This window comes from Leucopleurus acutus (assembly GCF_964270905.1).
Source record: "Leucopleurus acutus genome assembly, chromosome: 6".
Classification (NCBI taxonomy): Eukaryota; Metazoa; Chordata; class Mammalia; order Artiodactyla; family Delphinidae; genus Leucopleurus; species Leucopleurus acutus.
Genome location: NC_139149.1, coordinates 65218275 through 65242988, shown reverse-complemented (window position 1 = coordinate 65242988; position 24714 = coordinate 65218275). Strand labels below are relative to the sequence as shown.

At 37.6% G+C, this 24714-nt stretch overlaps 1 protein-coding gene across 8 annotated transcripts in view; it reads left to right on the top strand.

The window, feature by feature from the left end:
- ZNF385B (zinc finger protein 385B) overlaps positions 1–24714 on the top strand; it is a 311863-nt gene that overhangs the window by 272574 nt on the left and 14575 nt on the right. For all 8 annotated transcript variants that reach the window (XM_082840917.1, XM_082840924.1, XM_082840920.1 and 5 more), the window contains one exon: positions 7394–7556. In XM_082840917.1, coding sequence (XP_082697043.1) covers positions 7394–7556 — 163 coding nt within the window. The remainder of the gene's footprint in view (positions 1–7393; positions 7557–24714) is intronic.

Below are 24714 nucleotides of genomic sequence, written 5' to 3'. Positions count from 1 at the left end.
TATATTAAACATATATAAAACATTACTAAAGCCATTCTTCAACTCTTTCAAAGTTACTTTGCCACTCTTGTCTACAGTAAGGATATTATATATCAAATATAAGGAGACACAATGCAAATTCTAATTTTAGATTTATTTTGTATCATTTATGTAAATTTCTTTAATATGGATATGGAAGTAAATGTAATACCTTCTAGACTGATTAAAAATTAATGTGTAGAAGCCTGGGAGCCTAATTTAAGAGACCATCAGAAGACTTGAATTAGTTAGCTGTAGAGTCACAGCGTTAATGCAGAGACTTGAATTATATTGCATTACTTATCACTGAGTAACAAAAAATCGCTCTTAGTAAGCACACTATGCCAATCCACTTCCCCACTGAAAGATAGCAGCACTCTCAAACACTTTAGGAACTTGGTATGTAACTGTGAAATCACTATAAACTCTTCTTTATATTTCAAGGTAGTGGAGAATTATTAACTAAAATGTCCCAGTTTAATTTGAAATTAATTTGAGAGAGGTGGATAATTTTGAGTACTTTTGGGAAAATCATAAAATAAGTGACTCAAGAATATTAAGTAATTATTAACAAAGCCTTAATGTTTTATAATGTATTATAAAAATAAAAGATGATATCCATGTGTTTCATAAAAGTTCTTAAGATTTAGAAGTTCTAACACATTAGGTCCCATATGCATAATTCTTTGAGAAAATTAGATATTTTCATAACTTATAAATGTTCCCATTATTACATATTCAAGATTATGTTAGTGTACAGAACACTAATGTTCCCATTTGAGGGTAATAACTTAGAGAATATGGTTTATCAGTACATTCTGGGTGAAGTTCATGATTTGCTCCCCTTACAGTCTGGAAGAGAGGGCATATTTTGCCAGGGTTCATTTAATTCATCTTGCCTCAGTTAAACTCTAGTGCACCTACTAGGTGTTTGCACACACCTTATCATTAAATTGACTCAGATATTGACCCCCAGCCCAGAAGACAAAGTAAATATACCTTTCAAAAGCTGTAATGTGGGCTTCCCTGGTGGCGCAGTGGTTGAGAGTCCGCTTGCCGATGCAGCGGACACGGGTTCGTGCCCCGGTCTGGGAAAATCCCACATGCCGCGGAGCGGCTGCGCCTGTGAGCCATGGCCGCTGAGCCTGCGCGTCCGGAGCCTGTGCTCCGCAACGGGAGAGGCCACAACAGTAAGAGGCCCGCGTACCGCCAAAAAAAAAAAAAAAGAGAAGCCGTAATGTAAATGCAATAAAGAAGTAAGCAGTCTTATATTCTTGGGGTAAGCATCTCAAGATACTTTTTTGCTGAATTCTTAACTAAATTGTGATGATGTTGAAGAAATTATGACATTAAATCTCATTTTATTATCCATTATCTACATTGAAAAAAATTCACATAAACCTACTTCCATTAGGTTGATGGGGGAAAAATCTTTTTCAAAATACGGTCTCTATAATTTACAGTATTCATGAATAGAATTAAAAAATTAATTTTCTGGGATGAACTTTACCTTGACACATATATATGACACATATATATGATTATTTTAAAAGGAGATAATTTTTAATTATGGCCTAATTTGAAAAAAAAAAGGAGGTAACAGGAGGAGAGAATTCAACATATGAAAGGATTTGGGGTTCACATGACAGTTGATATAGTCAAGCTCAAATAACTGTCTCTTTTATTTCCCATTCTACTCAGCCATAAACTGGGAATATAGGGTTTTTCCAGAGGCAGAACCTTAGATTGCTGGGAATAATCTAAAATTTAATAATCCACACTCAAATCATTGAAATATAAAACTCACTGAGAAAATGAGGCAAAATTTTATTCACTTGGAACTTTACAAGAAACAATTTTATTTAAAATATTAAAACTTTTTTTAACATCTTTATTGGAGTATAATTGCTTTACAATGGTGTGTTAGTTTCTCCTTTATAACAAGGTGAATCAATTATACATATACGTATATCCCCATATCTCTTCCCTCTTGCGTCTCCCTCCCTCCCACCCTCCCTATCCTACCCCTCTAGGTGGTCACCAAGCTAAAGCATTTTTTTTTAAAGCCAACTTTTGCTCTCTTCCAGGTGATTTTTAAACTCAAACTGTCATATTTTTTTTATTCATCATGTAAATTCTGTTATAGCTGTTAGGTCCATTTATAGCTTCGCCATGTTTCAACGTGTAAAGTAATTCCAATCAATCATGCACCAGAAGCATGAGCATCAAGACTCTTAGCTGACTAATAAGCTTCATTTGAAAAACTACCTTGAGGCCCATCAAAAATAGTAGCATTTTAAGAAATGACTTAATTTGCCTACATGGAAAATTTTTGATATCATGAACACATATGTGTGTTAACGCTCATGTATTCACATAGGGGCATTTTAAAGCAGCAACAACCCAAGCACTCTACTTCTGTTTCATGATATTTGATAGAATCGGAATTGGGCCCAAAGAGAATCAGAGTCTAGAGTATACTTATTTTCTTCCTGGAGTCACCACTTTTCTCTTTAGTAATATAGAAAGATTTGGAGTTGATGGGTTTTATACATACATATTCCAAAGCCAGTAAATATGAAATGCCATGGCCAGAACTGTGGCCTTGAAGGAATCCAGAAGACACCATTCACATTAGACCATATATGAGTGGTGCTCCCCACGCACACAGTTGTACAGTGTGGCAACCCTGGACAGGCCATAGCAACCTGGAGTGTTTCACTTAGCTGTAAATTATAAATTAGCAAAGACATTGTGTCTTTTTGAACTGAAAATCTCCTAACGGTTATAATTTTGTCTGGACTTTGTTTTCAACAGATCCCAGTAGATGAGGATTGAACGAAGTGATATCAAAGCCAGTAGTATGTCATTACTGATATTGCAGGCCTTAACAATGCAAATATCAGCAGAAAGACTTATCTTTGGATTAAGTAAGCCTTTCTCTTGGGTGCATCTTATGTTTATGTTGTAGCTTTGTCTCTGAGAGTGTGTGATCTTATCACTGCGACAAACATATGCAAAAAGCATTTTAAGAGTTGAATGTAGCCTTATGTTAAAGCAAAGATTCAAGTAATTATTTAGCTATTAGTCATCTCTAGTTTGTTTCTAGTATGTTTGACTATGGTATTTTAAGTGCCATGCTTTTATCTCAAATGATTAAATCTTCCATATAAATAATTCAGTTGTCCTTTGACCGTAGGATTATAGTTTGGAGCAGAGGATAAAATCTGTGATGTAAAAGCAACATCTTTCTTATAACTATCTATAGAAAAGATGCCTACAAGTAGAACATTTGTAGAACACTATGATAGTGTTCTGTTTTACATGGGACAATAATGTTTGAGGTAGCATGATGCAGCAGGCTTTCCCTATTGTTCCTTTTATATGCCTGTGTTCTAGTGATACTGAAAAGCAGATGTGCCCAGGAAACACTGCATAATTCATAGGATTTCACTGCCTTGGCACATGCGGGTCCCTCTACCTGAAATGCCTCCCCCTGCACACTGACCCTTCAGCACCCTGCCCCCGAAGCAGGGCTCAGCTCTGATGTTCCTTTCCCATGAAGCTTCCAGGGTCCCCCTGCAATCTGCAGAAATTTACCTCTCCCCTGACTCCCATACTTCTTTGTACCAGTTTACCTTCCACTTTATAGTTTTACTCTCTGCTATGGGTTATAGTTATTTGCATGTCCGTCTTTTCTTCCAACTACCATTCTTCTGAATAGGGGTCTTTGTTTTTAATCTTTCACAATGTCTAGCACATGGCAGGTGCTAAATAATTCTTTGTGAAATAAATAATCAGGTTTCCCCCTTGTTAGTTTAGCCTGTTTTATGGTAGTTCATTTGACATCTGTTTTATTTGGCATTTTAGTATATAGAGTATATACTTTTTATCTGAAAAGTAACTGACCTCTGCTCTTTCCTATCTAACAGTGCTTAACACGTTGAAATCTAACGTCTCAAAAAACCAGATGCCAATAGTTTTAATGATACACTCTCTGTAATTAAGGGAACAGTTCCAATTACTTTTTAAGATGCAAAAAGATTGGGTCCATTGGTAAATAAATACTGAGAACTTTCTCCAGTGACATTACTCTATCCCAGCCACTTGCCAGTTTGGGGTTGGACTGTTCTTTCTATACAAAGTAAACACAGTTTAACATCTTGTTTCAAGATCCTATCCACCTCTCTGAAGTCCAAAATAGAAATAAGGTAAAAAACAGAAATGGGAGCTCAGTGAATTATAGAATTGCTCATTATTGCATTTTTATTTGTAAAGCAATACACTATCTCATTATTTATCTTTTTTATTTGGACCAGTAGGGTCCTGAAAGATGTAGAGGATTTTGGAAAGTGAGGGGCTTTAGTAACAAAGATGGAATGAATGGAAGAGAAAATTCCAAAATGTCATTTCCTGTCAAAGCTATTCCTCTACCAGTGGGTGGTCAGGTAGCTACTGGAGTGACCTCTGAAAGGAAAACTTAGATACCAATGAATTCCCGTGTGGAGGTCAGTATGGTGGTTTGGGCAGCTCTCTAATTCTGGCAATTCTTGGCAAGGGGTTTCTTTGATCACTGCCAGTTTGGGGTGTATAGCAGCGCTTTGGGGAGGAAATCAGAAAGCAGACCATTAGTGCTAGACAAATAGGTGTCTGCTGACTAGTCACAGAGGTGTAAAATATTATAAGTCTGTGTGGTTAACCAAGTCTCTCAGAAGTCATACGAGAACCATCGTCGATTGGGCTTGATCGTGTTGCCTCGTTCCCTGGTTTTCTGGCTCTTGTCCTTGTTTCTTTCATTCCTCAATTAAGGAGATTCCCAGATAAGGAAGGCAGGTTAATCATGTTACTATTTTAACAGTGTCTCTGTTTCACTTGAAGATCTGCCCAGGATTTAGAAGCTGTTGACACCTCAGATACAGTACTGAGGACAGCATAGTGCCACTACCAAGAATACCACAGGGTAACTGGAAAGATGCCAAGTGTGAATGAGTGGTGTCTGCCACTGTCTTAATTCCAGATCTTTCCCAAACAGTAGTCAGTAGAGGCTAAGAAGCCTTGTTTTGCTTTTCTCCATGCCTCAGAGCTCAGAAGGAAAGTGAATCATGGCTCTGGAGAGCTCTTTCCAGCTTGGCATCCAGTGAGTGTCACTCAGCTGGCTCTTTATCCCAAGTGCTAATTGATACTGTTAACTTTCTGCAGTGATGCCAAGAAATAGTAATGAGGAAGTGACACTCTGCTCATCTTGTGCCAGGAGGTTTTATTTAGAGAACTATACGTTTATTTAGCCAAAGCGCTCTAAAGTAACATCTCACTGTTTAGTATACTTGGAAAGATGAATTATTAGGTCAACTGATATCTTGTAGAAATTGTTACATACCTAAGAAGTGGGCCTTTCTTAGCTTCTCAACAGAAGGATCAAGCCTAATGTACTCTACCGGTATATTTCCTATGAATTAAGAAGGTATTCCCTACTCATAGAAACTTCTGTTAAAATATAGTCCTTCACTGAGTCATGAAAAGCAGTGTGCTTTCTTTGTGTGTAATTTTTGTGTAATGGTTTACTTCTAATAAAATTATATTGTTTACTTAGGGTGAGTATGTATATGTCTAACGTGCGGGTACATAGTTAAATAGGAGTATACACGTAAGTGTTTCAGATCCCCATAATGGCTTCTCCACCTACGTGTGTGGCCTTGGATGAGCTGTTTAGCTTCTCGTGCCCAGTTTTCTATCTGTACCTGCCTCACAGGGCACTGTGAAGCTTACATGAGAGAAACATGTATTACATTTCGAGCTGTTCTTGTCAGAGGCTCAGTAATATCAGCCATTATTATTATTTCTTCATGTTATCAATTTTTAAATTTTTATTTGTATATTTTCTTAATTTATATCTACCCAACTATATTTGCTGGATTTAACCATTCTCAGAGGGTGATAAGACTCAAAATAATGTTACACTTTTCTCCTCTCTTGGGATTGGGTTTGTGTTTCAACTTGACAGAGAACAGCATGAGAAGTCCTTGAGCAAACGAACCAAGAGCCATGATAAGTCAATGGTGGTCTAAAACAATATTACGAAAAGATATTCAGGAAGTTAGGGACTGTGTACAGTCAATAAAAGTCTGTTGACCTTGGGTGATTGGGGTTATGTGCTAGGAAAATCACATGTCTTTAATTTTGTCCATTGCCACTCCTACCTACCTACCTACCTACATGCACACACACATACATACCACCTGTATTCTACTTGTTGAGGAAAATGGATGAAAATATCAGTATAATCATCTTCAAACAAATACAAGTGTATATATGGAAAACTGATGTAAGAAGAAAAGTTATTATTATTTTAGAAATCCTCTAACAGAAACTCATTTTATATGACAGGTTTATCATCCTCTTCACCTTTATAACTACGCTAATATACCATATAATATATTTTAGTTTGTTTATATTTTCAGGGTCTATTAAAAATGAAATTGAAGCAAGTATACTTAGATTCTTTTGTTAATATGTTCATTATACTAGTTACCAAAAAGATAAAATCCTTATTCTTTAGGCAGAGGGGAATTTTCCAAATGTCAGCTTATTGACTAAATGTTTTCTTGTTTTGCTGTAATTTGTTTTTGTCTTTTGAAAATTTTTAATATTCACTTGCCTAGATCGCTTTTCTTTCTTTTGATCTAGTAATGAAGTCACAGTTTCACCTATGCTTTTTGTATAAGTGAATGTAATACTAACTGCTTTGACTTCAGAATCACATCAGAGATCAGAAACAAGCATTGTCCCTACCTCGTTTGTGCCTAATATCGTGTATTCTTAGAACTGGAATCATCAAAATGACACATGAAGCGCGTGTAGATGACTCCAAAATGTAGTGCCATTTCCACTCACTAGCAGGTTGCTTTGTCACATCACTTGCTCTCAGAGCAGAGCCTAGAGGAACGTAGGTGCAGGGAAGACAGATTTGTAGCTGAAGGGAAACTAAACGGAGTGGCTGTGGAAGGACACGCCCGGGTAGGACGCTCAAAGCGACTTGCTGCCAGCCAAACGTTTGACAAGTAACCCCAATGGGCAGTGGTGGGAGGGCACTAATGACAAAGTTCACCTTCGCCCCAATTTTGTCCTGACCCTGTTGTCCACTCGTATAATGTCTGGTTTTGAAAGACACAGATCCCCTATGTTGTATAGAAGGTTTCAATATGCAAAAAACTCTTAGATACCGGTCTACTATTCATTAAATGCCAAAGACATAGTTGAGTGCTGAGCTGTAAATGTCTGTGGTGCCTATGATTGAATGTATTTTTTTCCTGCATGATCATCCATTGTGCTGTTTGTAAGTAGCAAAAAAATGAGCCTGATTTGTTCTCCTTTGTAGAGCCAGGCCGAGGCCCACTACAAAGGAAGTAAACATGCCAAGAAGGTCAAAGCACTAGAGGCAACGAAAAATAAACCCAAAATGGTTTCTTCCAAGGACAGCGCAAAGGCTAATCCCAGCTGCTCCATCACTCCAATCACAGGCAACAACTCTGACAAATCAGGTCAATGACACTTTTTGTTCTTTACATTCTTTGTGTTCCTCCTGGTCCTCTGGCCTCACCCCATCCTCCTCCCCTCCGCTTGTTGCATGTTACTCTCCATGATTTGTTTTTATAATATTAATACGTTCCCTTCACAGGAAGGGTTATGTGTTTGCACGGAATCTAAGCATTTGATAGGTTACCATTCCATGTTGTTAAATATATACATTTAAGTGTATATGTGTGTGTGTAAATATATATATAAGTATATATGCACGAAAATAAGTGGAGGCTTCTTGGTCACATTGTGTTTAGACAAAAATCAAGAAATGGATCTAAAATACTGAGTTTATTATTCATTTTACATTTGGTTTTTGCTGTGGACTTTTTCAGTGAAGGAATCCTTAAATTTGTTTATTAACAGACATTTTCATATTTTCTTACGCCAGTAACAGGGAGTAGAAGGGCAAAAAGGTAAAGTTTTCTGAGACAGCGGCATTATTAAGTGAATCTGGAAATGTGTTCAATAGTAAGAGATTTTGATTCTTCAAGATATTCATAGAGTTCTCCTCAGAGTTACAAACGAACTCAAAGATTTTAAAGGAACTTTTCACGGTTATGAACTGACTAACAGAAGAACTTTATAAATTGGAAATGGGCTACTAGTGGAAGTGCCTCTTAAGCAGAGTATTTCATAGTTCCTGTGAATCAGCAGGTTTTCTGAGTAGGTTCAAACTGAATGATTAAGAGAGAAGAGAAAAAATTTATTTTTCCAGCAGGTATGCCATGAAATTGGGTGTTTAATAGGCTTTCACACATTCACATCCGCCCATCAGGACCCAAGATGGGTAAGTCACCTTGTTGCAGTGACTAACTGAGGAACAGTGCCTAGTAAGGGAAACTAAGAGAATAGATCCCTTTTTCTTATGTTTGATTCTCTCCTTAGGGACCTTTCTGTTGTTGGAAACACAAAGACACACACTTCTTGTCTTATTCTCTTCTGCTTTCCAAGTCATTGTAGACTTAAGAGACTTAAGAACGCTTTCCTGTGGTTGCCCAGGGCCTTCGGAGAAGCACAAATCCATTTGTAAGAGGAAGATTCAGAAAAGCCTGGTTAGACAAAGAGAGACTATGTAAGAAGTGACCACTATTGATGAGGTCCCACAGATGCTGGTTCCCAAGGCTCTGCAGCCTAGAGTGAGTGAGCTGACCCAAATTTGGTGATAAAGGCTTTTGTTCTTTGTGCGATAGAATCACTAAATCATGTTATCTGATGAGCAGATAATACATACTGAATTATTACATTGCACTTTTCCCCTTCTAAAGAACAAAGCCTTTTTACGTATATTAGCAAATTAATCTTTAACCCAGATCTATCAGATATTAGGGTCAAATGTTATCTCCAGTTTATAAAGTAGCAAACCAAGGCGAGGTCCACATTGCAGCCGTTATTTGCTCAAGGTTACCCAGTGTTTGGAAGAACAGGAGCCATCACCTCCTGACTTCCTGCCTAGTTTCATTTTCTGCAGGATATTGTTGCCTCTATGAAATAATACTCTGTCAGGTTTTATTACCTGAATTATGCTCTTTACCGACAGAAGTACTTATAAGCAAAATGATAAAACAGTGGAGGTTAGTGTCACTCCATTTTTTCAGCTTATTTTGTGTCTCGAGCTAATAGCACAGTGGGAAGGTACTGTAAGCATTCCTGCCTTGCTATTGCATGTGCTCAATGCTCCCATTAAGTTATATTATAATATATATGACTATTATTTGCAGATTGGGTTTGCTCTAGGCATAGTAGATGAAATTAAAATTAATGAGGGAAAAAAGTGTTAAAAATGGAAATAGAAAAGGCTCAATGAGAGAAAAATCAATGAACGAACAGAAGATAATTAAAGGGAGAAGGAAAGGTGTAGAAGAAGAGGAAAGGAAGAGAAAAAAAGTCAACAATTAGCGAGTAGACCCAAGAAAAGAGCAGTATAGAAATAGAAAATCCAAATAAAGGGGCTGGATCAGAATCACAGCATACCTTAAATCTACAAGATGCCCAATGAGCATGTTAAAATAAAGTTCAATGACTCAAGACTTTTATTCTGACTCTCAAATGCTAGTGAATGCTCAAGTGAAAGAGACTTTACAAACAATTGTATTTGGCTAGCGGGCAATAGAAACACACCAGGGTCAAGTACAGCAGTGGTATAAACAAGGAAAGAGAACTGAGATCTAGAAGAACCCTAGGAGATGAGAGTGGGGAGAGAGGAAAACAAATCTCAACCGCAGAGTCTCTTTCCCAGTAGCTATGTGATGGTCTTTAATCCAGCGTCCTCTGCTTCCTCTGACACTTCCCTATCCACCCCGCAAAGTACCTATGGTCTAACAGTATTGACCTCAGTCACCATGTCCCTGTCCATACTTGGACTAGAAGTAATGCAAACTACCTGTAGTGTGGTTACCTCATTTTTCCATGTTTCCTTACTCAAATCTGTATAAATTATTTGGCAATACATTGGTTAGGTCATTCAAATTACTTTTTTGTTTCTCCATATTTTAAATATTAATACTAATGAAATATTTAGTTTGTCCTATTATATCTATAAAAGCAATACCAAAGCTGTTGAAAGATGGCACTATTTAAAAACAAAGTGGGTCGTATTTGCTAAATAGATACATGTTTTTTTGTCACTTTCAACTGAACGTCAGCATTTAAGCAAGAATTCACATGTGTTTTTTTCTTTCTTCTTTTTTTTTTTCACACGTGTTTTGTAGAATTTTCAAGTTAGAAAATTAGAAGTTTTGCCCAGATGGGAAATCTGGTCTAAACAATATAATACATAACCAGTTGTTAACCACCTATTTCTAAATCCTTAAAAAGCTCCCACAGCTTTGTCAGAGTCATAAAATTTTTTGGTAACTTGTTTTGATTTCCTTTAAAACCCCATTTTAGAAGTTAGGAGACACAAAGACCAGTCCTTCATAAACAGTCTAGGTGGGATGTAGAGGGAAGCGGGAGGGAAGAGGAAGAACTGTGGTACTTAATTAACTGAAGTGTTTTATTTCAGACAACACTGCCTCTAAGGAGTCAGCCAAAAATTAGAGTAATAGTCACAGTGAAAAGTCATGGTTGATTGACAGTTCTTAAGAGCCTGAAATTCCCTAGCACTGGTCTTTTTCTTCTGAATGAAGTATTCTATCAAGTGGGCTTAAGCAATATCTATGTGATTCTGAGATAGTTGAGTGAAAAGTAAATGTTAGTAACTTGATGTCTCAGCTACCAGATTTCAAAATCCAGGCATTCACAACATCCATACGATTGACTAATTCCATTTCCATTCTCATTCTTTAGCATCAGTAACTCAGCAAGAGTATTGTTCAATGAGGGCAAATCCTGAGGAACTGGAAATAGCCAGATGTTAAGGGAGGGGGCTTCTGGGAGTGCAGCATCCTGGGATGCACTGAACATCAGTCAAGGAAGAGTGTGATTTCAGAGTATCTGACAAGGAGTGTGCGAGCCACAGATGACCTCGCTTTGCTCCTTGAGAGCACAGATTATTTATTCTAAGAAGTGGCCTAGCAATCTTCCAAGAGCTATTGATAGAAAAGCCTTTTTACCTCCTACTTTAGCAACTGGGACAACCACTTTTTTATGATGCATTTGGAGACATAATTTAGATCATGTTGTAACTGGATCTGTGCAATACAAAGAAATTTGCTATAATGGAGCTATCAGATATAAAAAGTTAAGGGTATAATGGAAAGCTTTCCTTTGTTTTCCTCTCAAGTCAGTAAACAAAATGAGTTTAAACTACGGTAACAGGAATTTCATTTATTATAAGAAGTTCTGACCACATGATTGAAAAAAAATTAAATATGTTTTATTTCAGGCAGGATAGCTGTCCTATTCACTTTTTAGAAGTTGGAGTAGAATTAAACGTAAAATCCAAAGAAATAGCTTTCTGGTCTCCTAGGATCTATCCCAGCTTTTAATGATGCATCAGTGGGAGTTCAAAACTTGGTAGAAAGGAGGAAAAAGGTGCTTTGGGAGAAATGGGATCAAGACACAGCAAGCATTAGGCAGCTTCAGGAAGATAGCTAGAACATATTGGCCAGACACTGTACCCAAATTTCTCCCTAGAGTTCAAGTGTCATAATGCCATATGACACAACACTTCCCTGTGATAATATGCCCCATACATCAAGTTGAATGCTCTTTGTGACAGCACTTAACCACTCATAAGAAGCTCAAAACAAAACAAACAAACAAAAAAACACAGAGCCTTTGGAAGACCTTATTTCTTGAAAATAATAAAATATTTTGATAATCAACCTAACGGTAAAAAATATTGTGATAGTCGACCTAATCATCCATGTGTCTAGACTTTAGCCTAAGATTTTTTTTAATTAATTAGATATCAAGATGGGGAAAATACATTTGTAGCTCAAAGTATATAAAGCCATTTAGAGCTAAACAGCTTTTAATCAGTTGCTGTCTAAAAAGACGAAAGCAGATGGAATGATTCAAAATGCTATAGATATATTTATAAATGCAATTAAGAGCAAAGATGATGGAACCAGCATGTTCTGCTTAAAATATAACAATAGGAACACCTTGAATTTGTTCAGTTGATAAAATCCAGTCACATAAATGTTTTCGTATGACCCCCTCAACAACCCTGTGACTGGTAAGGCTGATATTAGTATCCCTCTTTCACATATGCACACAACAAACTCTATATCCATTTATTCATTTAACAAATATGTATTATCTATACTAAGTAGTATAGTACATCTGTAACATTTGCCATTTCAAGCGTGCAACAATGAACAGAAAGACATGTTCTTGCCTTCAAGAGGTTCCAAAAGAAAAATAATATATAATCGCCACCTTCAAGCTGCTCCCAAAAATGTGGTAACAGTGAAGAACCTGGGTCTTAGAAAGATTAAATGGCTTGTGTGAGGCTTTAAATGGCTTGCACACTCATACCCCAGTAGAGTCAGAGCAGGAACTCAGGACTTCTTGTTCCATGAATATTCCACTGTTCCCCTTACTTCTAAGCTTCTCTGACTCAGAAGAGTAAATTCAAGTACAGTATCCCAATGGGAAAAGTCAGAAACCACTAACCCACTTTTTTAAAGAATTAATGAGTAGGACTATGTATTACTTTTAAATTGTTTTCTGACTGTTGATATTTTTCAGTAGGAGCTATAGCAGTGACAGGGTCATTGAGGCTTTGTTTTATTGATAATCCTTAGTTTCTGTGCAGTGTGTTGTCTGCATCATTTAACTGTAAGAGAACAAAGCTTTAGACAGATCATTTCAAGGCCAAGTTTGAATGAAAACACTCATTTCAGGTAAATGACAAGTGTTCTTAAAGCTCCAGCTTGATAGCTGTAGACTTTATGTGACTAGAGCCAAACACACTCACTGAGCTGGAGGTCAGCAGTGAGCAAGGGCATCACCAGTATAGCAGAGCCTTGAACTGCCTCCTAAAGGGTCCAGTAGACTAGCCTGAATGCTGTCCGCATTTTCGGTAGCATTTTGAATCATCCCATCTAAAAGATTTTCACTGGGCACAGGGACATTGTTTTGTTTATCCCACACCCATGACTATACCATGGAGCCAGAGATGACAGTATCAGAAAAGACTTAAGAAGGAAGGAAAGAAGTGAGGATACCTCAAAACTCATTTTAGTTTTCAGCATAATGTGCTTTTGCATGGCGGCAGTTCCTCAGGTGTGAACCCAGAGCAGTATCAACTAGTACATCAGTATGATTTGCCTGGAAAGGCTGCAGTTCAACTTTTTATGGTCATCCTGTTACGTTATGAAAGTACATTTTTCAATTTTGTCAAAGAGGCTTTCTGCCAAAGATACAAATGGAGACCCTCGCCTTGTCATGTTTATGGGTTTCCCTGTGTGTTTCACAGTTTTTATGTGTTGTTACAAATGGGGCCAAGTTTCCCAAATGACAACTTCTCATTTCCACCGACTGCTGCAGGACTCCTTTGATTAGCCAGCAAGGTCTTTGTAAATGCCTCTTTCCCCCATTTCTGTCTCTAGCAACAGGACCTTGTGCTGTTGAGTAGAAGAAAATGATAGTTTTCTGCTTTGGCAGCATCTGTCATTTATAGACCAGCGCCACCATAAATTTGGCATACATCTATCCAAATACAGGAGGCCAAGACTTCGTATCCCTCATAAAAATAATAGATTAACTATATTATGACAAACATCTCAGGTCTGAAATTCCGAGATACAATCATGTAGAACGTAAATCGAGCTCCATCTGTCTAAAGAGAACAGACCATTATACTAAGGCTCATATTTCCATGAAATATACATATATCATTAAGACTTTCAAAGTCAATTTAAAAAATGAAACTGCCTCCAGCTTTGTCCATGCACCTTGAATCTGACAGCACCATCCTGCCAGGCAAGGCTGAAGATTCTTAGGTAGTTGAGTGTTTGTCATCCTCTGGAAAGTAACTTCTGAAACTTTTGAGCATTTTATAGTGCTTTGAAGTAATACTGAGCATTCATTGTCAGGTTCTTCACTTCTGAAAGCTATTTCCTGGTGTTGCTCGAAGAAAGTGAACCATAAGTTGAGACTGACTTGTGATTGTCTCCTCAGTAAATCTATTAACTTATGATTTACAAGGGATATGTTATAAACCATTCTAAAAAGCAAAACCTTGGATATCTCCTTTAAAGGCTTATATCGCTGTTGAAAACTTTTCTCATCTTCAAACATATTTCACTGGTATTCATCTCTTTTGATTACGTTTATTTACAGCCTTTCTGCATCAGATAGATATTGGAATATAAAAGGACTTCGTATGTACACTGAATAATTTTATAAATGTACAACCATAACTGCCCTTGAGATTTTAACAAAGGTTATTGCTTACATTTTTATAACGTTCAACTTATTTGCTTCAGGAAGAATTCTCTTACATTGATATAATTTTTATGAAATGAGTAGATAAAGAAATAGAACTACTCAGTAGATATTTGTAGGTTCTTTGTGCAGAGCATTGGCACTCGGCACTTTTGGGGATTCTGGGCCCAATTTTGATGATGCTTATAGCCTAATGCCACACAAATTTAACTCTATAATATAAAGCTTAAAGTGTTTTTCATAGAAACATTTCTAAAGTATTTTCCTCTTCCCTGACGGCTTTCTCTGAGAATCAGGTTCACTGTCATGGACACCAGGCATATCATTATGCAGTAACGGTTTGGTGCTCTCATTTCTATAGACCAGCATAACCCAATAAAACATTCTGTGGTGAAGAAAATGGTCTATAATCTCGGTTGTCCAACATGAGTGCCCTGAGCCACACGTAGCTATTCAGCACTTGAATTGTGGTTTATGCTCCTGAGGAATTGAATATTTAATTTTATTTAATTTAAGTAGCTCGCATGGCTACCATATTGGACAGCAGATCTATAGACAGTGGTACTCTTTGCTCTTTTGACTAGCTATGATTCTAGAGAAGGCATTAAATTCTCTGAGCCTCTCTTTTCCTATTTGTAAAGTGGGAATGCCCTCCCTACAAAACAGCAGTGTTGCATGAATCAAATGAAATGATTGTGAAAGAGCTTTGCAAAGTGTAAAGCATAATTAAAGCAACTATTATTGATATTCTTACAGTTTGCCTGTTTGTTTTTGGTCCTCCTGTGGGGTTTTATTTCAGCTGTCCCTTCTTGCTGATTTCAGTGAGAGGTGACAACTGCCCCTTGTGGTAGTCAGCTATCGTCATCTTTCATTATGCCGTACCTAATATAGTATATTCTAGAAAACCAGATCCAAGCTTATTAGACTTACATGCAAAAAATAACTTTAACAGCAGTACTACTAATAATTAACGTGTATCATTATGTGCTTGATACCACTGTGCTAATCATTTTATATAGACTATCTTATTTAATTATAACAATCCTTTGATGGATACTAGAAGGTGAGACCTAGAGAGGGGAAATAATGGCTCAGAGTCCTTCAGATGAAAAGTAGTTTCAAGGTCTCTCCCAGGCGGTCCCTCGAATTCACTACCATGATATGCTGCCTTTAGATGAAGGTTCATGGGCTTTACTGCACATGCTTTTTGAAAACTGTTTGAGATTCTTTTTCACTAGATGACGCTTCCAGAAGTCTGACATCTCAGAAAGGTGTGTTATTTCTTTCTCCATCCTATTTTACAACTTTTATTTTTTTAAAAAATCAAGTTTTGAGTGGCTTTGGATAAAGACGTATTAACTAAGGTAGGAGTTTTGAGAGCACTTACCTACTTTGCATGTATAGCATAGTAGAAAGAGCATGAGCTTGATTCACTCCACCTCTCACTGACCATATAACCTTGACCAAGTAACGTTTGCTGACCTTCTATTTCCCCATCTATAAAATGGGAGAGCTGATATCTACCTCCCAGGGTTGTTGTCAGGAATGATGAACTAATAAATGTTCCTGGCTCACTGCCTATCACGTAATAGACACTCAATAAATAGTAGCCATAAAAAGCCACCATTTATTCAAAGAAATTTCCAGACTCTTTCCTTTTGAATCTATGATCATTTCATGCCATGCAACAGTTACATGCCATTTTATTTATGGCATTTTAAATGAGAACCCTTTTGGAAAACAACATCATAGAATAAATCAAGAACCATAAAAATGTTCATTCCATTAGACCAATTAATTCCTCTTCCTGTAGTTTACATCAAGGAAATAATTCTAAATACAGAGCAAGAAAAATAAAATGATATGAAAATAAAATGATATACATGAAAAATAAAATGATATACAACACTATTTGTGTTAGTGAAAACTGTAAACAAGATGATCAATACTAGGGAAATTATTTAACTAAAGTACTTATACCCAATAGAATATTGTGCAGCTTTAAAGTAAATAAAAGTAACAACATGAAACAAGAGTGTAATACATTAAATCAAAAGGTTACAAAATATATTAAATCAAAAGTTACAAAATGGTTTGTTGGTACATGTATTTGTACATATTTATTGAGCCCTCTCTGGATAGGGGCTTGATAGCCCCCTCATGCTAGGCACTGGGTATATGATAGTGAACCAGGCAGACTTGGGCTTTGCCCTCATGAGAGCATATTGTCTGGAAGGGTAATACTGAACAAATGATGACAAGGTTGATGAAAAGAAGGGGACGCTGACCTAGTCTGGGAATGAAGGGAAGACTTAAGCAGGGGATTTAAGCTCTCTCTACCTAGTGGGAAAGAAGATGTTAGCCAGGCAAACAAAGGCTCTGGTTTAGGGGTGGAGGGGAAGAGAATTCTCATCAGAAGGACCAGTACCCCATAACTTGAGATGTGAAAGACTGCCCTGTTTAAACACCTGAACCAATGAAAGGACACTTGGGGACAAGAAAAGGAATTTAGAATGTTGGTAAGGAAGTGGTTGAAATGATGGCTAGGGACAGAAATGAAGGCAGAATGAAGTGATGGGTATAAACACAGAGATTCTTAACATCTTTTCGTGCCACGTATTCCTGTGGCTGACTAGTGAAGCCTATTCTCTGAATGGTGTTTTTACATCTGTAAAATGAAATTTATAGTTTTACAAAGAATTCCAACCAGTTCTCAATCTTTGTTATGATATGGTAATATAGCAATAATGCATTTAATAAGATCTAACAGGTCTAATATCTGCCATAATTTTGAAGTGTTGACAAACATAAACAGTATTTTAACCTTTCTATAACAACTGTAATATCTGATGAAAATATCTGACTTCTGTGGGTGACAAAGTTAAATGTACTACCAAGACTGCTGTAGTTTGTTGCCTTCATTTATAATTGAAGGGATATGATGCATTTCGATAAGAGATAAATGAAAATATTTATATTTTTTATCATCCAAGTTCATGGATCCTGTGAACTCATGGACCCCTTGGAAGTCCACAGACCCCAGGTTAAAAACTCCTGTTTAGTATGAGAGGATAATGGGTTTTTTTTTTTTCCTCTCTGTTCTCCATAGACTATGTTACTTGTATAATAGCTTCTTCTAATGACTTGATGAGGTTTATATACCTTGGGGCACAGGTAGGATGGGAAAGAAACTCGTAGCCATTTGTTTTGTATTATAGTTGGGAGGCTCACAGTCTGCAATACAATGTCATATCTCTTTCTCGTTCAATTTTCTCATGGTCACAGTCATAAGTCCCCACGTTGCAGTATCCCTAAGGGACCTCGTATGATGAGACAACCCAGGCAAACCCCTTTGGAGGCCCAGGCCTCTTGAATTAATCTCACTTTTTAAAGGAGACTTTCTGTGGTCAACAGACTTTCTCCTGCAACCTATAGGTCTTAAATATAAAGCTGGCTTTGACAACTTTGCAGTAAAGCAGCATGTTGAATTTAAGTACAAATGCTAGATTCAAAATGTAAAAGTATGATTGCCTTTTAGCAATATATTTTTAAAGGGTTAGTAGTTTTCTTACACCCGAGCAGTCCAGCGGCTGAATGCCTGCATAGTGTCATTAGGGCAGGCAGTACCCAGTTAGGTCCATAAAGAGTAAAAGCCCATCTCTCTATCTCCCTGGAAGCAGCCTGAGGCAATAAACTTGTTGGCTGACAGTAATTTTTAAATATTTTCTCTATTAGATAAAGATATATTTTTTTAGATGAGAGACTCAGTTTCCTCAGTACCTCTCAGGCTGACCTTTCCATTGACAGTGTGAGCATCACCCTGCCTGGAGCATCAAAGCTAAACCCTTAAGTCTGCATCTAGAGAGGAAGAAGGTGGGAGGAGCAGAATTCACATGTTTCCCTTGTACCTTGTGAATGTTTCCTCTGTGAAGGGCCATTAGTTTAGAAGAAAAAGAACCTGCTCCTCATTCCACCTAGAAAATTAGTTTTTAATCTTATTCCTGGCTTTTGAATTGCTACTGGACCTACTCCCTGAGGGATTTGATTTGAGTGACATGAGTTACTTATTCTATTTTCCATAATAAAGCTGCCTCAGAAATAACGGTTTCTCATCTCTTGGTGACAAATCAGAAAAGGGGCAATTTTTCAACCTGAAGAAGTTGAAATATGATTTCTCTATTGTATAAGTCAAATGGCTGGAAAACTATACAAAATAGGAGAAAGCTGTTCGTTAGATTCAAGCTCTAGCAAACAAGCCCTCTTTTGTGCTTGCTTAGAAGTGACAAGTTCACTAATGTCAGTGCCAGCTCACTGATACAGAGTGTAGGCTGCCAGTTTCCAACATGGAGATATTTGGAGATGCCACTGTTTTATCTGAGTGTGAGACTGGCAGCTTGTGCTCTCCAACAAAGTGACACAAGGGACAGTGGGGCAGTTGTCATGTGGTACTCAGACAGGGAGGGCAATGACTGTCATTTCACTGGGCTACAAAAATCACTGCAGGGTGTAGGCCAATGGCGAGAATCTGATTGACTTAGGCTTTCATATGGAAAGGGCAGGGATACCCTAGGTCAGGATTGAGACTGGCAGAAAATTATAGAACAGGACCTGTTTTGAACTTACGAAAATTAGTCACCTGACTTTCATGGGTCCTAAGTTACTTAAAATAAATAAGCTTTTTTTGTTTTTTTCACGTAAGGGCATACAGATTCTGATTCAGTAGAGTCACTTTCATTTAGAGATAATTTCCCCTGCTTCCAGGAGTAGTCTGAAGGCCAAGATATGAAAATTAGACATCAACATAGTTAATTAGGAATTAGCAAGCTTCATGGTGATAAACCATGCTTGCAGAGACAGGGTTTCTGGAATTTGGCTAGAGGCATGGTAATATGGCATTGGATGGGAAGGGCCCACCAGCATCAAACTGGCCCAATGTATAATATTTTAGTGCTCTGAGAATTTCAAAAAGTAGCTTTAATTTCCATGTCGTTCCTTGACTTCTTGATGTTTCTGGGATTGTCATGCAAGTCCTTTGCTTTGTTTTCCACACCTGCAAAATGGCATAAGCCATATAGAGAATTTTTTCCATTTCCAAAGTGGTCCAGCAATTCACCCTCAAGTGGGGCATTGAGATCAAACATTTTCCAACAAGAAGTCCTGTGACTATCAAAGCAAGTGAGCTAAATAACAGGTGTTGTGAGATAAGTCAGACAATATTATACTATGTGGGTAACCCTTGGGGACACTTGGAATTACATCAAATCTAAATGAGGCATCTAGTTGGAGGAAGCCTAAATGGGTGACTAAAGGACTTCCAGTGTACTGGGTCAGTCTCAGGCCACCTGCTAAAGGTTATGTGCCTTGGGGATTTGGGTTGGTCACGAGTGGTATCATCACTAAGGTCCAAAGCCTGCATAATGACACCTTCAGTGATGGACATCTGTTATCTAAAGAGTGGGGAAAATTAAATAATACTACAAGACATAGTACTTGGAATTTCTTGAAGAACATTATTGCATAACTATATCGATTGTGTAATTGTTGATAACTTAGATGAATATAGTACATGTAATTTGTTACTGACTGCTTACAACATTGGTCAGGTGGGTTGTTGGGCTACAAACCTCTGATGAGTTTCCAAACATAAAACCCATGAGAAACATTGTCAGAGACCAGGACATCAGTTAAGTTGCAAAGAAGACTGGCTATACTTTTGTGACATTTGTGTTTTCACATATACTTTAGATTTTCTGGCAAAGGTACATGCTTAATATTTATATGTAAGTTTGTATAGGATTCTTAGTAAAGGAGATAATGAAATCCATAGATTTGTTCATTTTATCAAACCTCAAAATAGTGGACCTGGCAAAAAGGAATGTGTTTGTTGTTATGCCTCTGTCCTAGTACACTTCAAGGAGATGTCATTCTTAAGAGAATTGTTTCAACCTCAAAAGACATTAAATATTGATTGCTTGCATATATATATATATATATATATATATATATATATGTATATATATATATAATCTTTGGAAACAATAATACAAGTATTTTACATAATCAACAGATGAAATGTATTTATCTATCTGTTCTATCTATATTCATTTTACTAGTTATGATTCAGCTATTAACAGTGAATTTTTCTAGTATTTTTACTTGTGAGGCTAGAAAGCACATCAATGAATTGAACATTCCTTATTTCAACAAATTTATTGCCCACCTATGGTTTTCTGTATACTGGGCCCCAAATCGAATTAAGATATTTTTCTAGGATGCAAGAATATCTCTATCCTGGTAATAAATTACCAGTATAAAATGTGTGAAAGTGTGAAAAAATTATAGTTAATGTAAGATCAAAATATAATTATATGAAAAGGATTATTGAGAACATAGAGCAGGGAAGGAGGGGGAAAGAGTTGGAGAGTAGACTAGAAGTAACAAGACCTATAAAGAAGTTTTATGATGATCCAGGGAGAATAAATGAGGGCCCAAAGTGAGGCAGTGGGCACATGGTAGATGCTGAATAAATGTCTGCTGGATGAAGATGTGAATAAGACTGGTAGAAGAGGTATTTAGAAGATAGTATCAATTTAGAAGATAGTATCAATAAACTTTGGTCATTCATTAATGACCAAAGGAGGGAAGAATAAAAGAGGGAAGAATTCAAGAGTCTTTGCTGACAATTCTAATACACAACTGTAATGTCATCAATTGATATGGGGACTGCTTGGACGGGTGCTGCTGGAGCAGCTCATCCATTCAGTATCAGGCATGTTGAGTTTGAAATACCCAGGAAATATCTAGAAACAGATGTCCCACAGACTGTTAGGGAAAAGGGGGTCTTGAGTCTGTGAGTAAGGTAGAGATTTCACCTGTCGATTTCGGAATCTATGTCAATGTAGTAGAGGAAGTCATTGGAGTGAATTAGATCACATAATGCTCAAGAAGAGGACAAGAAGTGACCTTGAGGAATGCCAACACTTAGGGGCAGACAGAAGAATAGGAGCTGTTGAACAGATCCTGGAATGAGCTGTTCTTGAGGCTGAAGGAGAACCAGGGAAGGGCAGAGTTGTGGACATCAAGTGGGGAGAGCATTTCAGGAAGGAACTTGTGCCCAGTGCAAGAGAAGACTGAAGGGAGACCCCTGGCTTTTGCAGGAGGGTAAGGATGGACAGGAAGAGAGGAAGTGGAAAGGGCCACCTCACAGGACCACTTCAAATTCAGCTCCAAAGAGAAGGCAAATGTAAAGTTCCAGGAGTGAACCAAGTTAGGGAATGACTTTGGAACATGGAAGTTTTAGCATTTTGTAAACAGAAAGGACCCTGTAGAAACAAAGTAGTTAGAGCTATAGGAAAGATAGACAAGATTTAAAAGAAGGAGAGTCCAGGTGGAAGTAGATACCTTTTCCTCAGAGATGCAAACAAAATAGGTACAGAGGGAAGAAACTGTAACATCAGTGGTAAACTCATCGAGCTTCCCCATTTCTCTCAGAAATAGGAGACCAGACATTTGCTCATGAGAGATTTGCAGTATTAATAGCGGACTTAAGAAAAAGGGTAAAGCTTCCATGGGGAAGCTGCCTTTGTATATTTCCCTTATACTATCACTGTTTTCCCACTTGTCTGATTTATTGACCTGTTCTCCAGGTATATAACTTTTTCACTGTATATGTTTCTAATTAAGCAAATCTAATCTGTAAGTTTACAGAATTTAAAAATAAGTGTGTGTGGTTATTGCATTACCAAAATGCTTTCAAAAACATCTTTTAAATGGTGCATTCAAATTATTACTAAATTTTCCAAGATCTTTTTGCACATCACCTTCCAAGAAAACATCTAATAAATAAAGGGAGGCAAAATAATCTGAACATTATCTGCAATATAGTTCTTTTCTTCCTACTCACTTAACAGGTGCAGTCCTGTTAGACTACAAATGAATCCTCCTTTCTTTGTGCATCCACTGATATAGTGGTGATGCTCTAGCGTCTGTACATCTCTAATTACATTTTGCTTTGAAAAGAACTCCAAGGTACGAAACTGGCTTATTCATCTTGCAGCTCACGTGCTGCTGCTTTATTTTCCCCCTGCAAATCCATTGCCTATCTTAGTAGAATTCTACCTTAAACGTTAAAATATCTGTCATCAGTTAGTGGTTTCTATCACTTGTACTGTGTCAAAGTGTAGATAAGGAGGAGACAAGTGAGGCAAAGGCTTAAGAAGTCTTCTGCAGCACACGAGTTGACATACACACAGGTTTGCAGTGTTTCTTTGTCTGGTGCAGAGCCCCATGGGCTTTTCAGCTTCATTCCTTGCAAGACCACACTAAGAAAGTAGGTCCTCTGGGGACTTCCCTGGTGTTCCAGTGGTTAAGAATCTGCCTTCCAATGCAGGAGACGTGGGTTCAATCCCTAGTCAGGGAACTAAGATCCCACGTGCTGCTGGGCAACTAAGTCTGTGCGCTCTAGAGCCCACGTGCCACAACTACAGAGCCCACATGCCACAACTAGAGGGAAGCCCACACACCTCAACGGAAAGATCCCGGGTGCAGCAACCGAAGACTCTAAAAAAATAATAATAATGGTAGATTTAAAAAAAAAGGTAGGTAGGTCCTCTGACTGACACCCATTAATTTCTCATTACTGAGAAAGTAGGAAGATAAAGCAGAAGAGAATGATTTCAGAATTCCATATCAAAGTGAACTAACTTGCTTTAATGAGCGTTGAGCAGTAATCTGGGCATTGCTTTGTTTTTTGAAATAATAATGAGATGCTAGACAAGGTGCTTGCAAAAAAAGGAAAGAATATGACCAGCAGTCCTTTCACAGCATGTCTCTGTTGCCTAATCCTTTTAGTACAATACTAAGTATAAAAAGGAAAATTATTGTAAAAACTGACAAGCAGTATCCTTCAGTGACCTCAGAAAGCACAAAATATGATTCTCTTGAAATTGTAGCCTTGGTTTCCTGAGCACTTTTCTCAAGTTTTGGAACTCCTTTGATATTCTGGAACGCTTATCTTGGAAAGACATTGGTAGGTGTCAGTGAACAAGGCTCATAGTTTTTCGAAAACTCTCTGACAAATGGTAGATGACTACACAATAGAAAACCTGTTGCATTTTCACTGAAAGCAAAATACACATATTAAAACTCTATTCAAAATTTATGTCTTTTAAAACCATAATGATAAAAATAATATACAAATGAATGAATAATATTGCTCCTAAAAAATTAAAAATTATAATCATTGCTTTAGGGCCCTGGTGTGTGAGCTCAGATTGTCCAGTTGTGGTGATTTACTTGTAAAGACTGGTACACATTTTTTTTTCAGTCAAAAGACATGGATTTAGATATCCACAGCCCCTGAGTATGGAACAGAACCCATGACCTTGATCTCATTAGCATTAACTGTGAGTCACTGGAGCTTAGGCCCCCAAACTATTATCTTTCGTTGTGTCATCCACCTGAAGCCGTTGCCTCATCTTCTTGGTTCTTAGAGCCCAAGGAGAAAATGGTAGTATTTTGCATATTTTCATATGAAGGCACCAATCACTTAAGTCACTTGCTTGAGGTTTATTAGTCAGGAATGGAATTACGCATAGCCAAGTTTTCCTGGCTGAGAGACCAGGAAGTTTGGTTACCATCCTAAATACCATTATCTCTAATCTCAGTGAATGATACCACCACCATTCACCAAGTGTCCATGGCAAAACCTTGGTAGTAATCCTTGATTCCTCTCTTTCTCTGACACCCCACATCTAATCAGTCGGTAAGTCTGGTTGTTTCTACCCACAGATATATCCTGAGTGTACTGCTCAGTTTTCTACTACCACCCTGGTCCAAGCCACCATCGGCTCCCTGTGGACAGCTACATTAGGCTCCAAACTCATCTCCATGTGCTTATTCTTGCAAAAGCTCTTCTCCACATAGCAGTCAAAATGATCTTATGAAAACATGACTCAGATCACCTCTCTCTCCTGCTCAGAAATCACAGATTACATCCAAATTTCTCTCATGCTTCACCAGACCGTATGTGATCTCGGCCCTGGTCAGCTCCTTCACCGCACAGCCTGCATTCACCCTCTTCCCACTCACCTTGATCTAGCTTGTTTCATTTCAAGGTTTTTGTACTTGCTATGCTTTCTTCCTGGAATGCTCTTCTTCCCAGAATTCTGTTATTTCATTCAAGTGTCTGTCAAATATTAACTCTTCAGACAGGCTTGAACTGACTCTATTACCATGCCATGCTTTATTTTTCTTCTTAGCACACTTAATACTATGAGACTA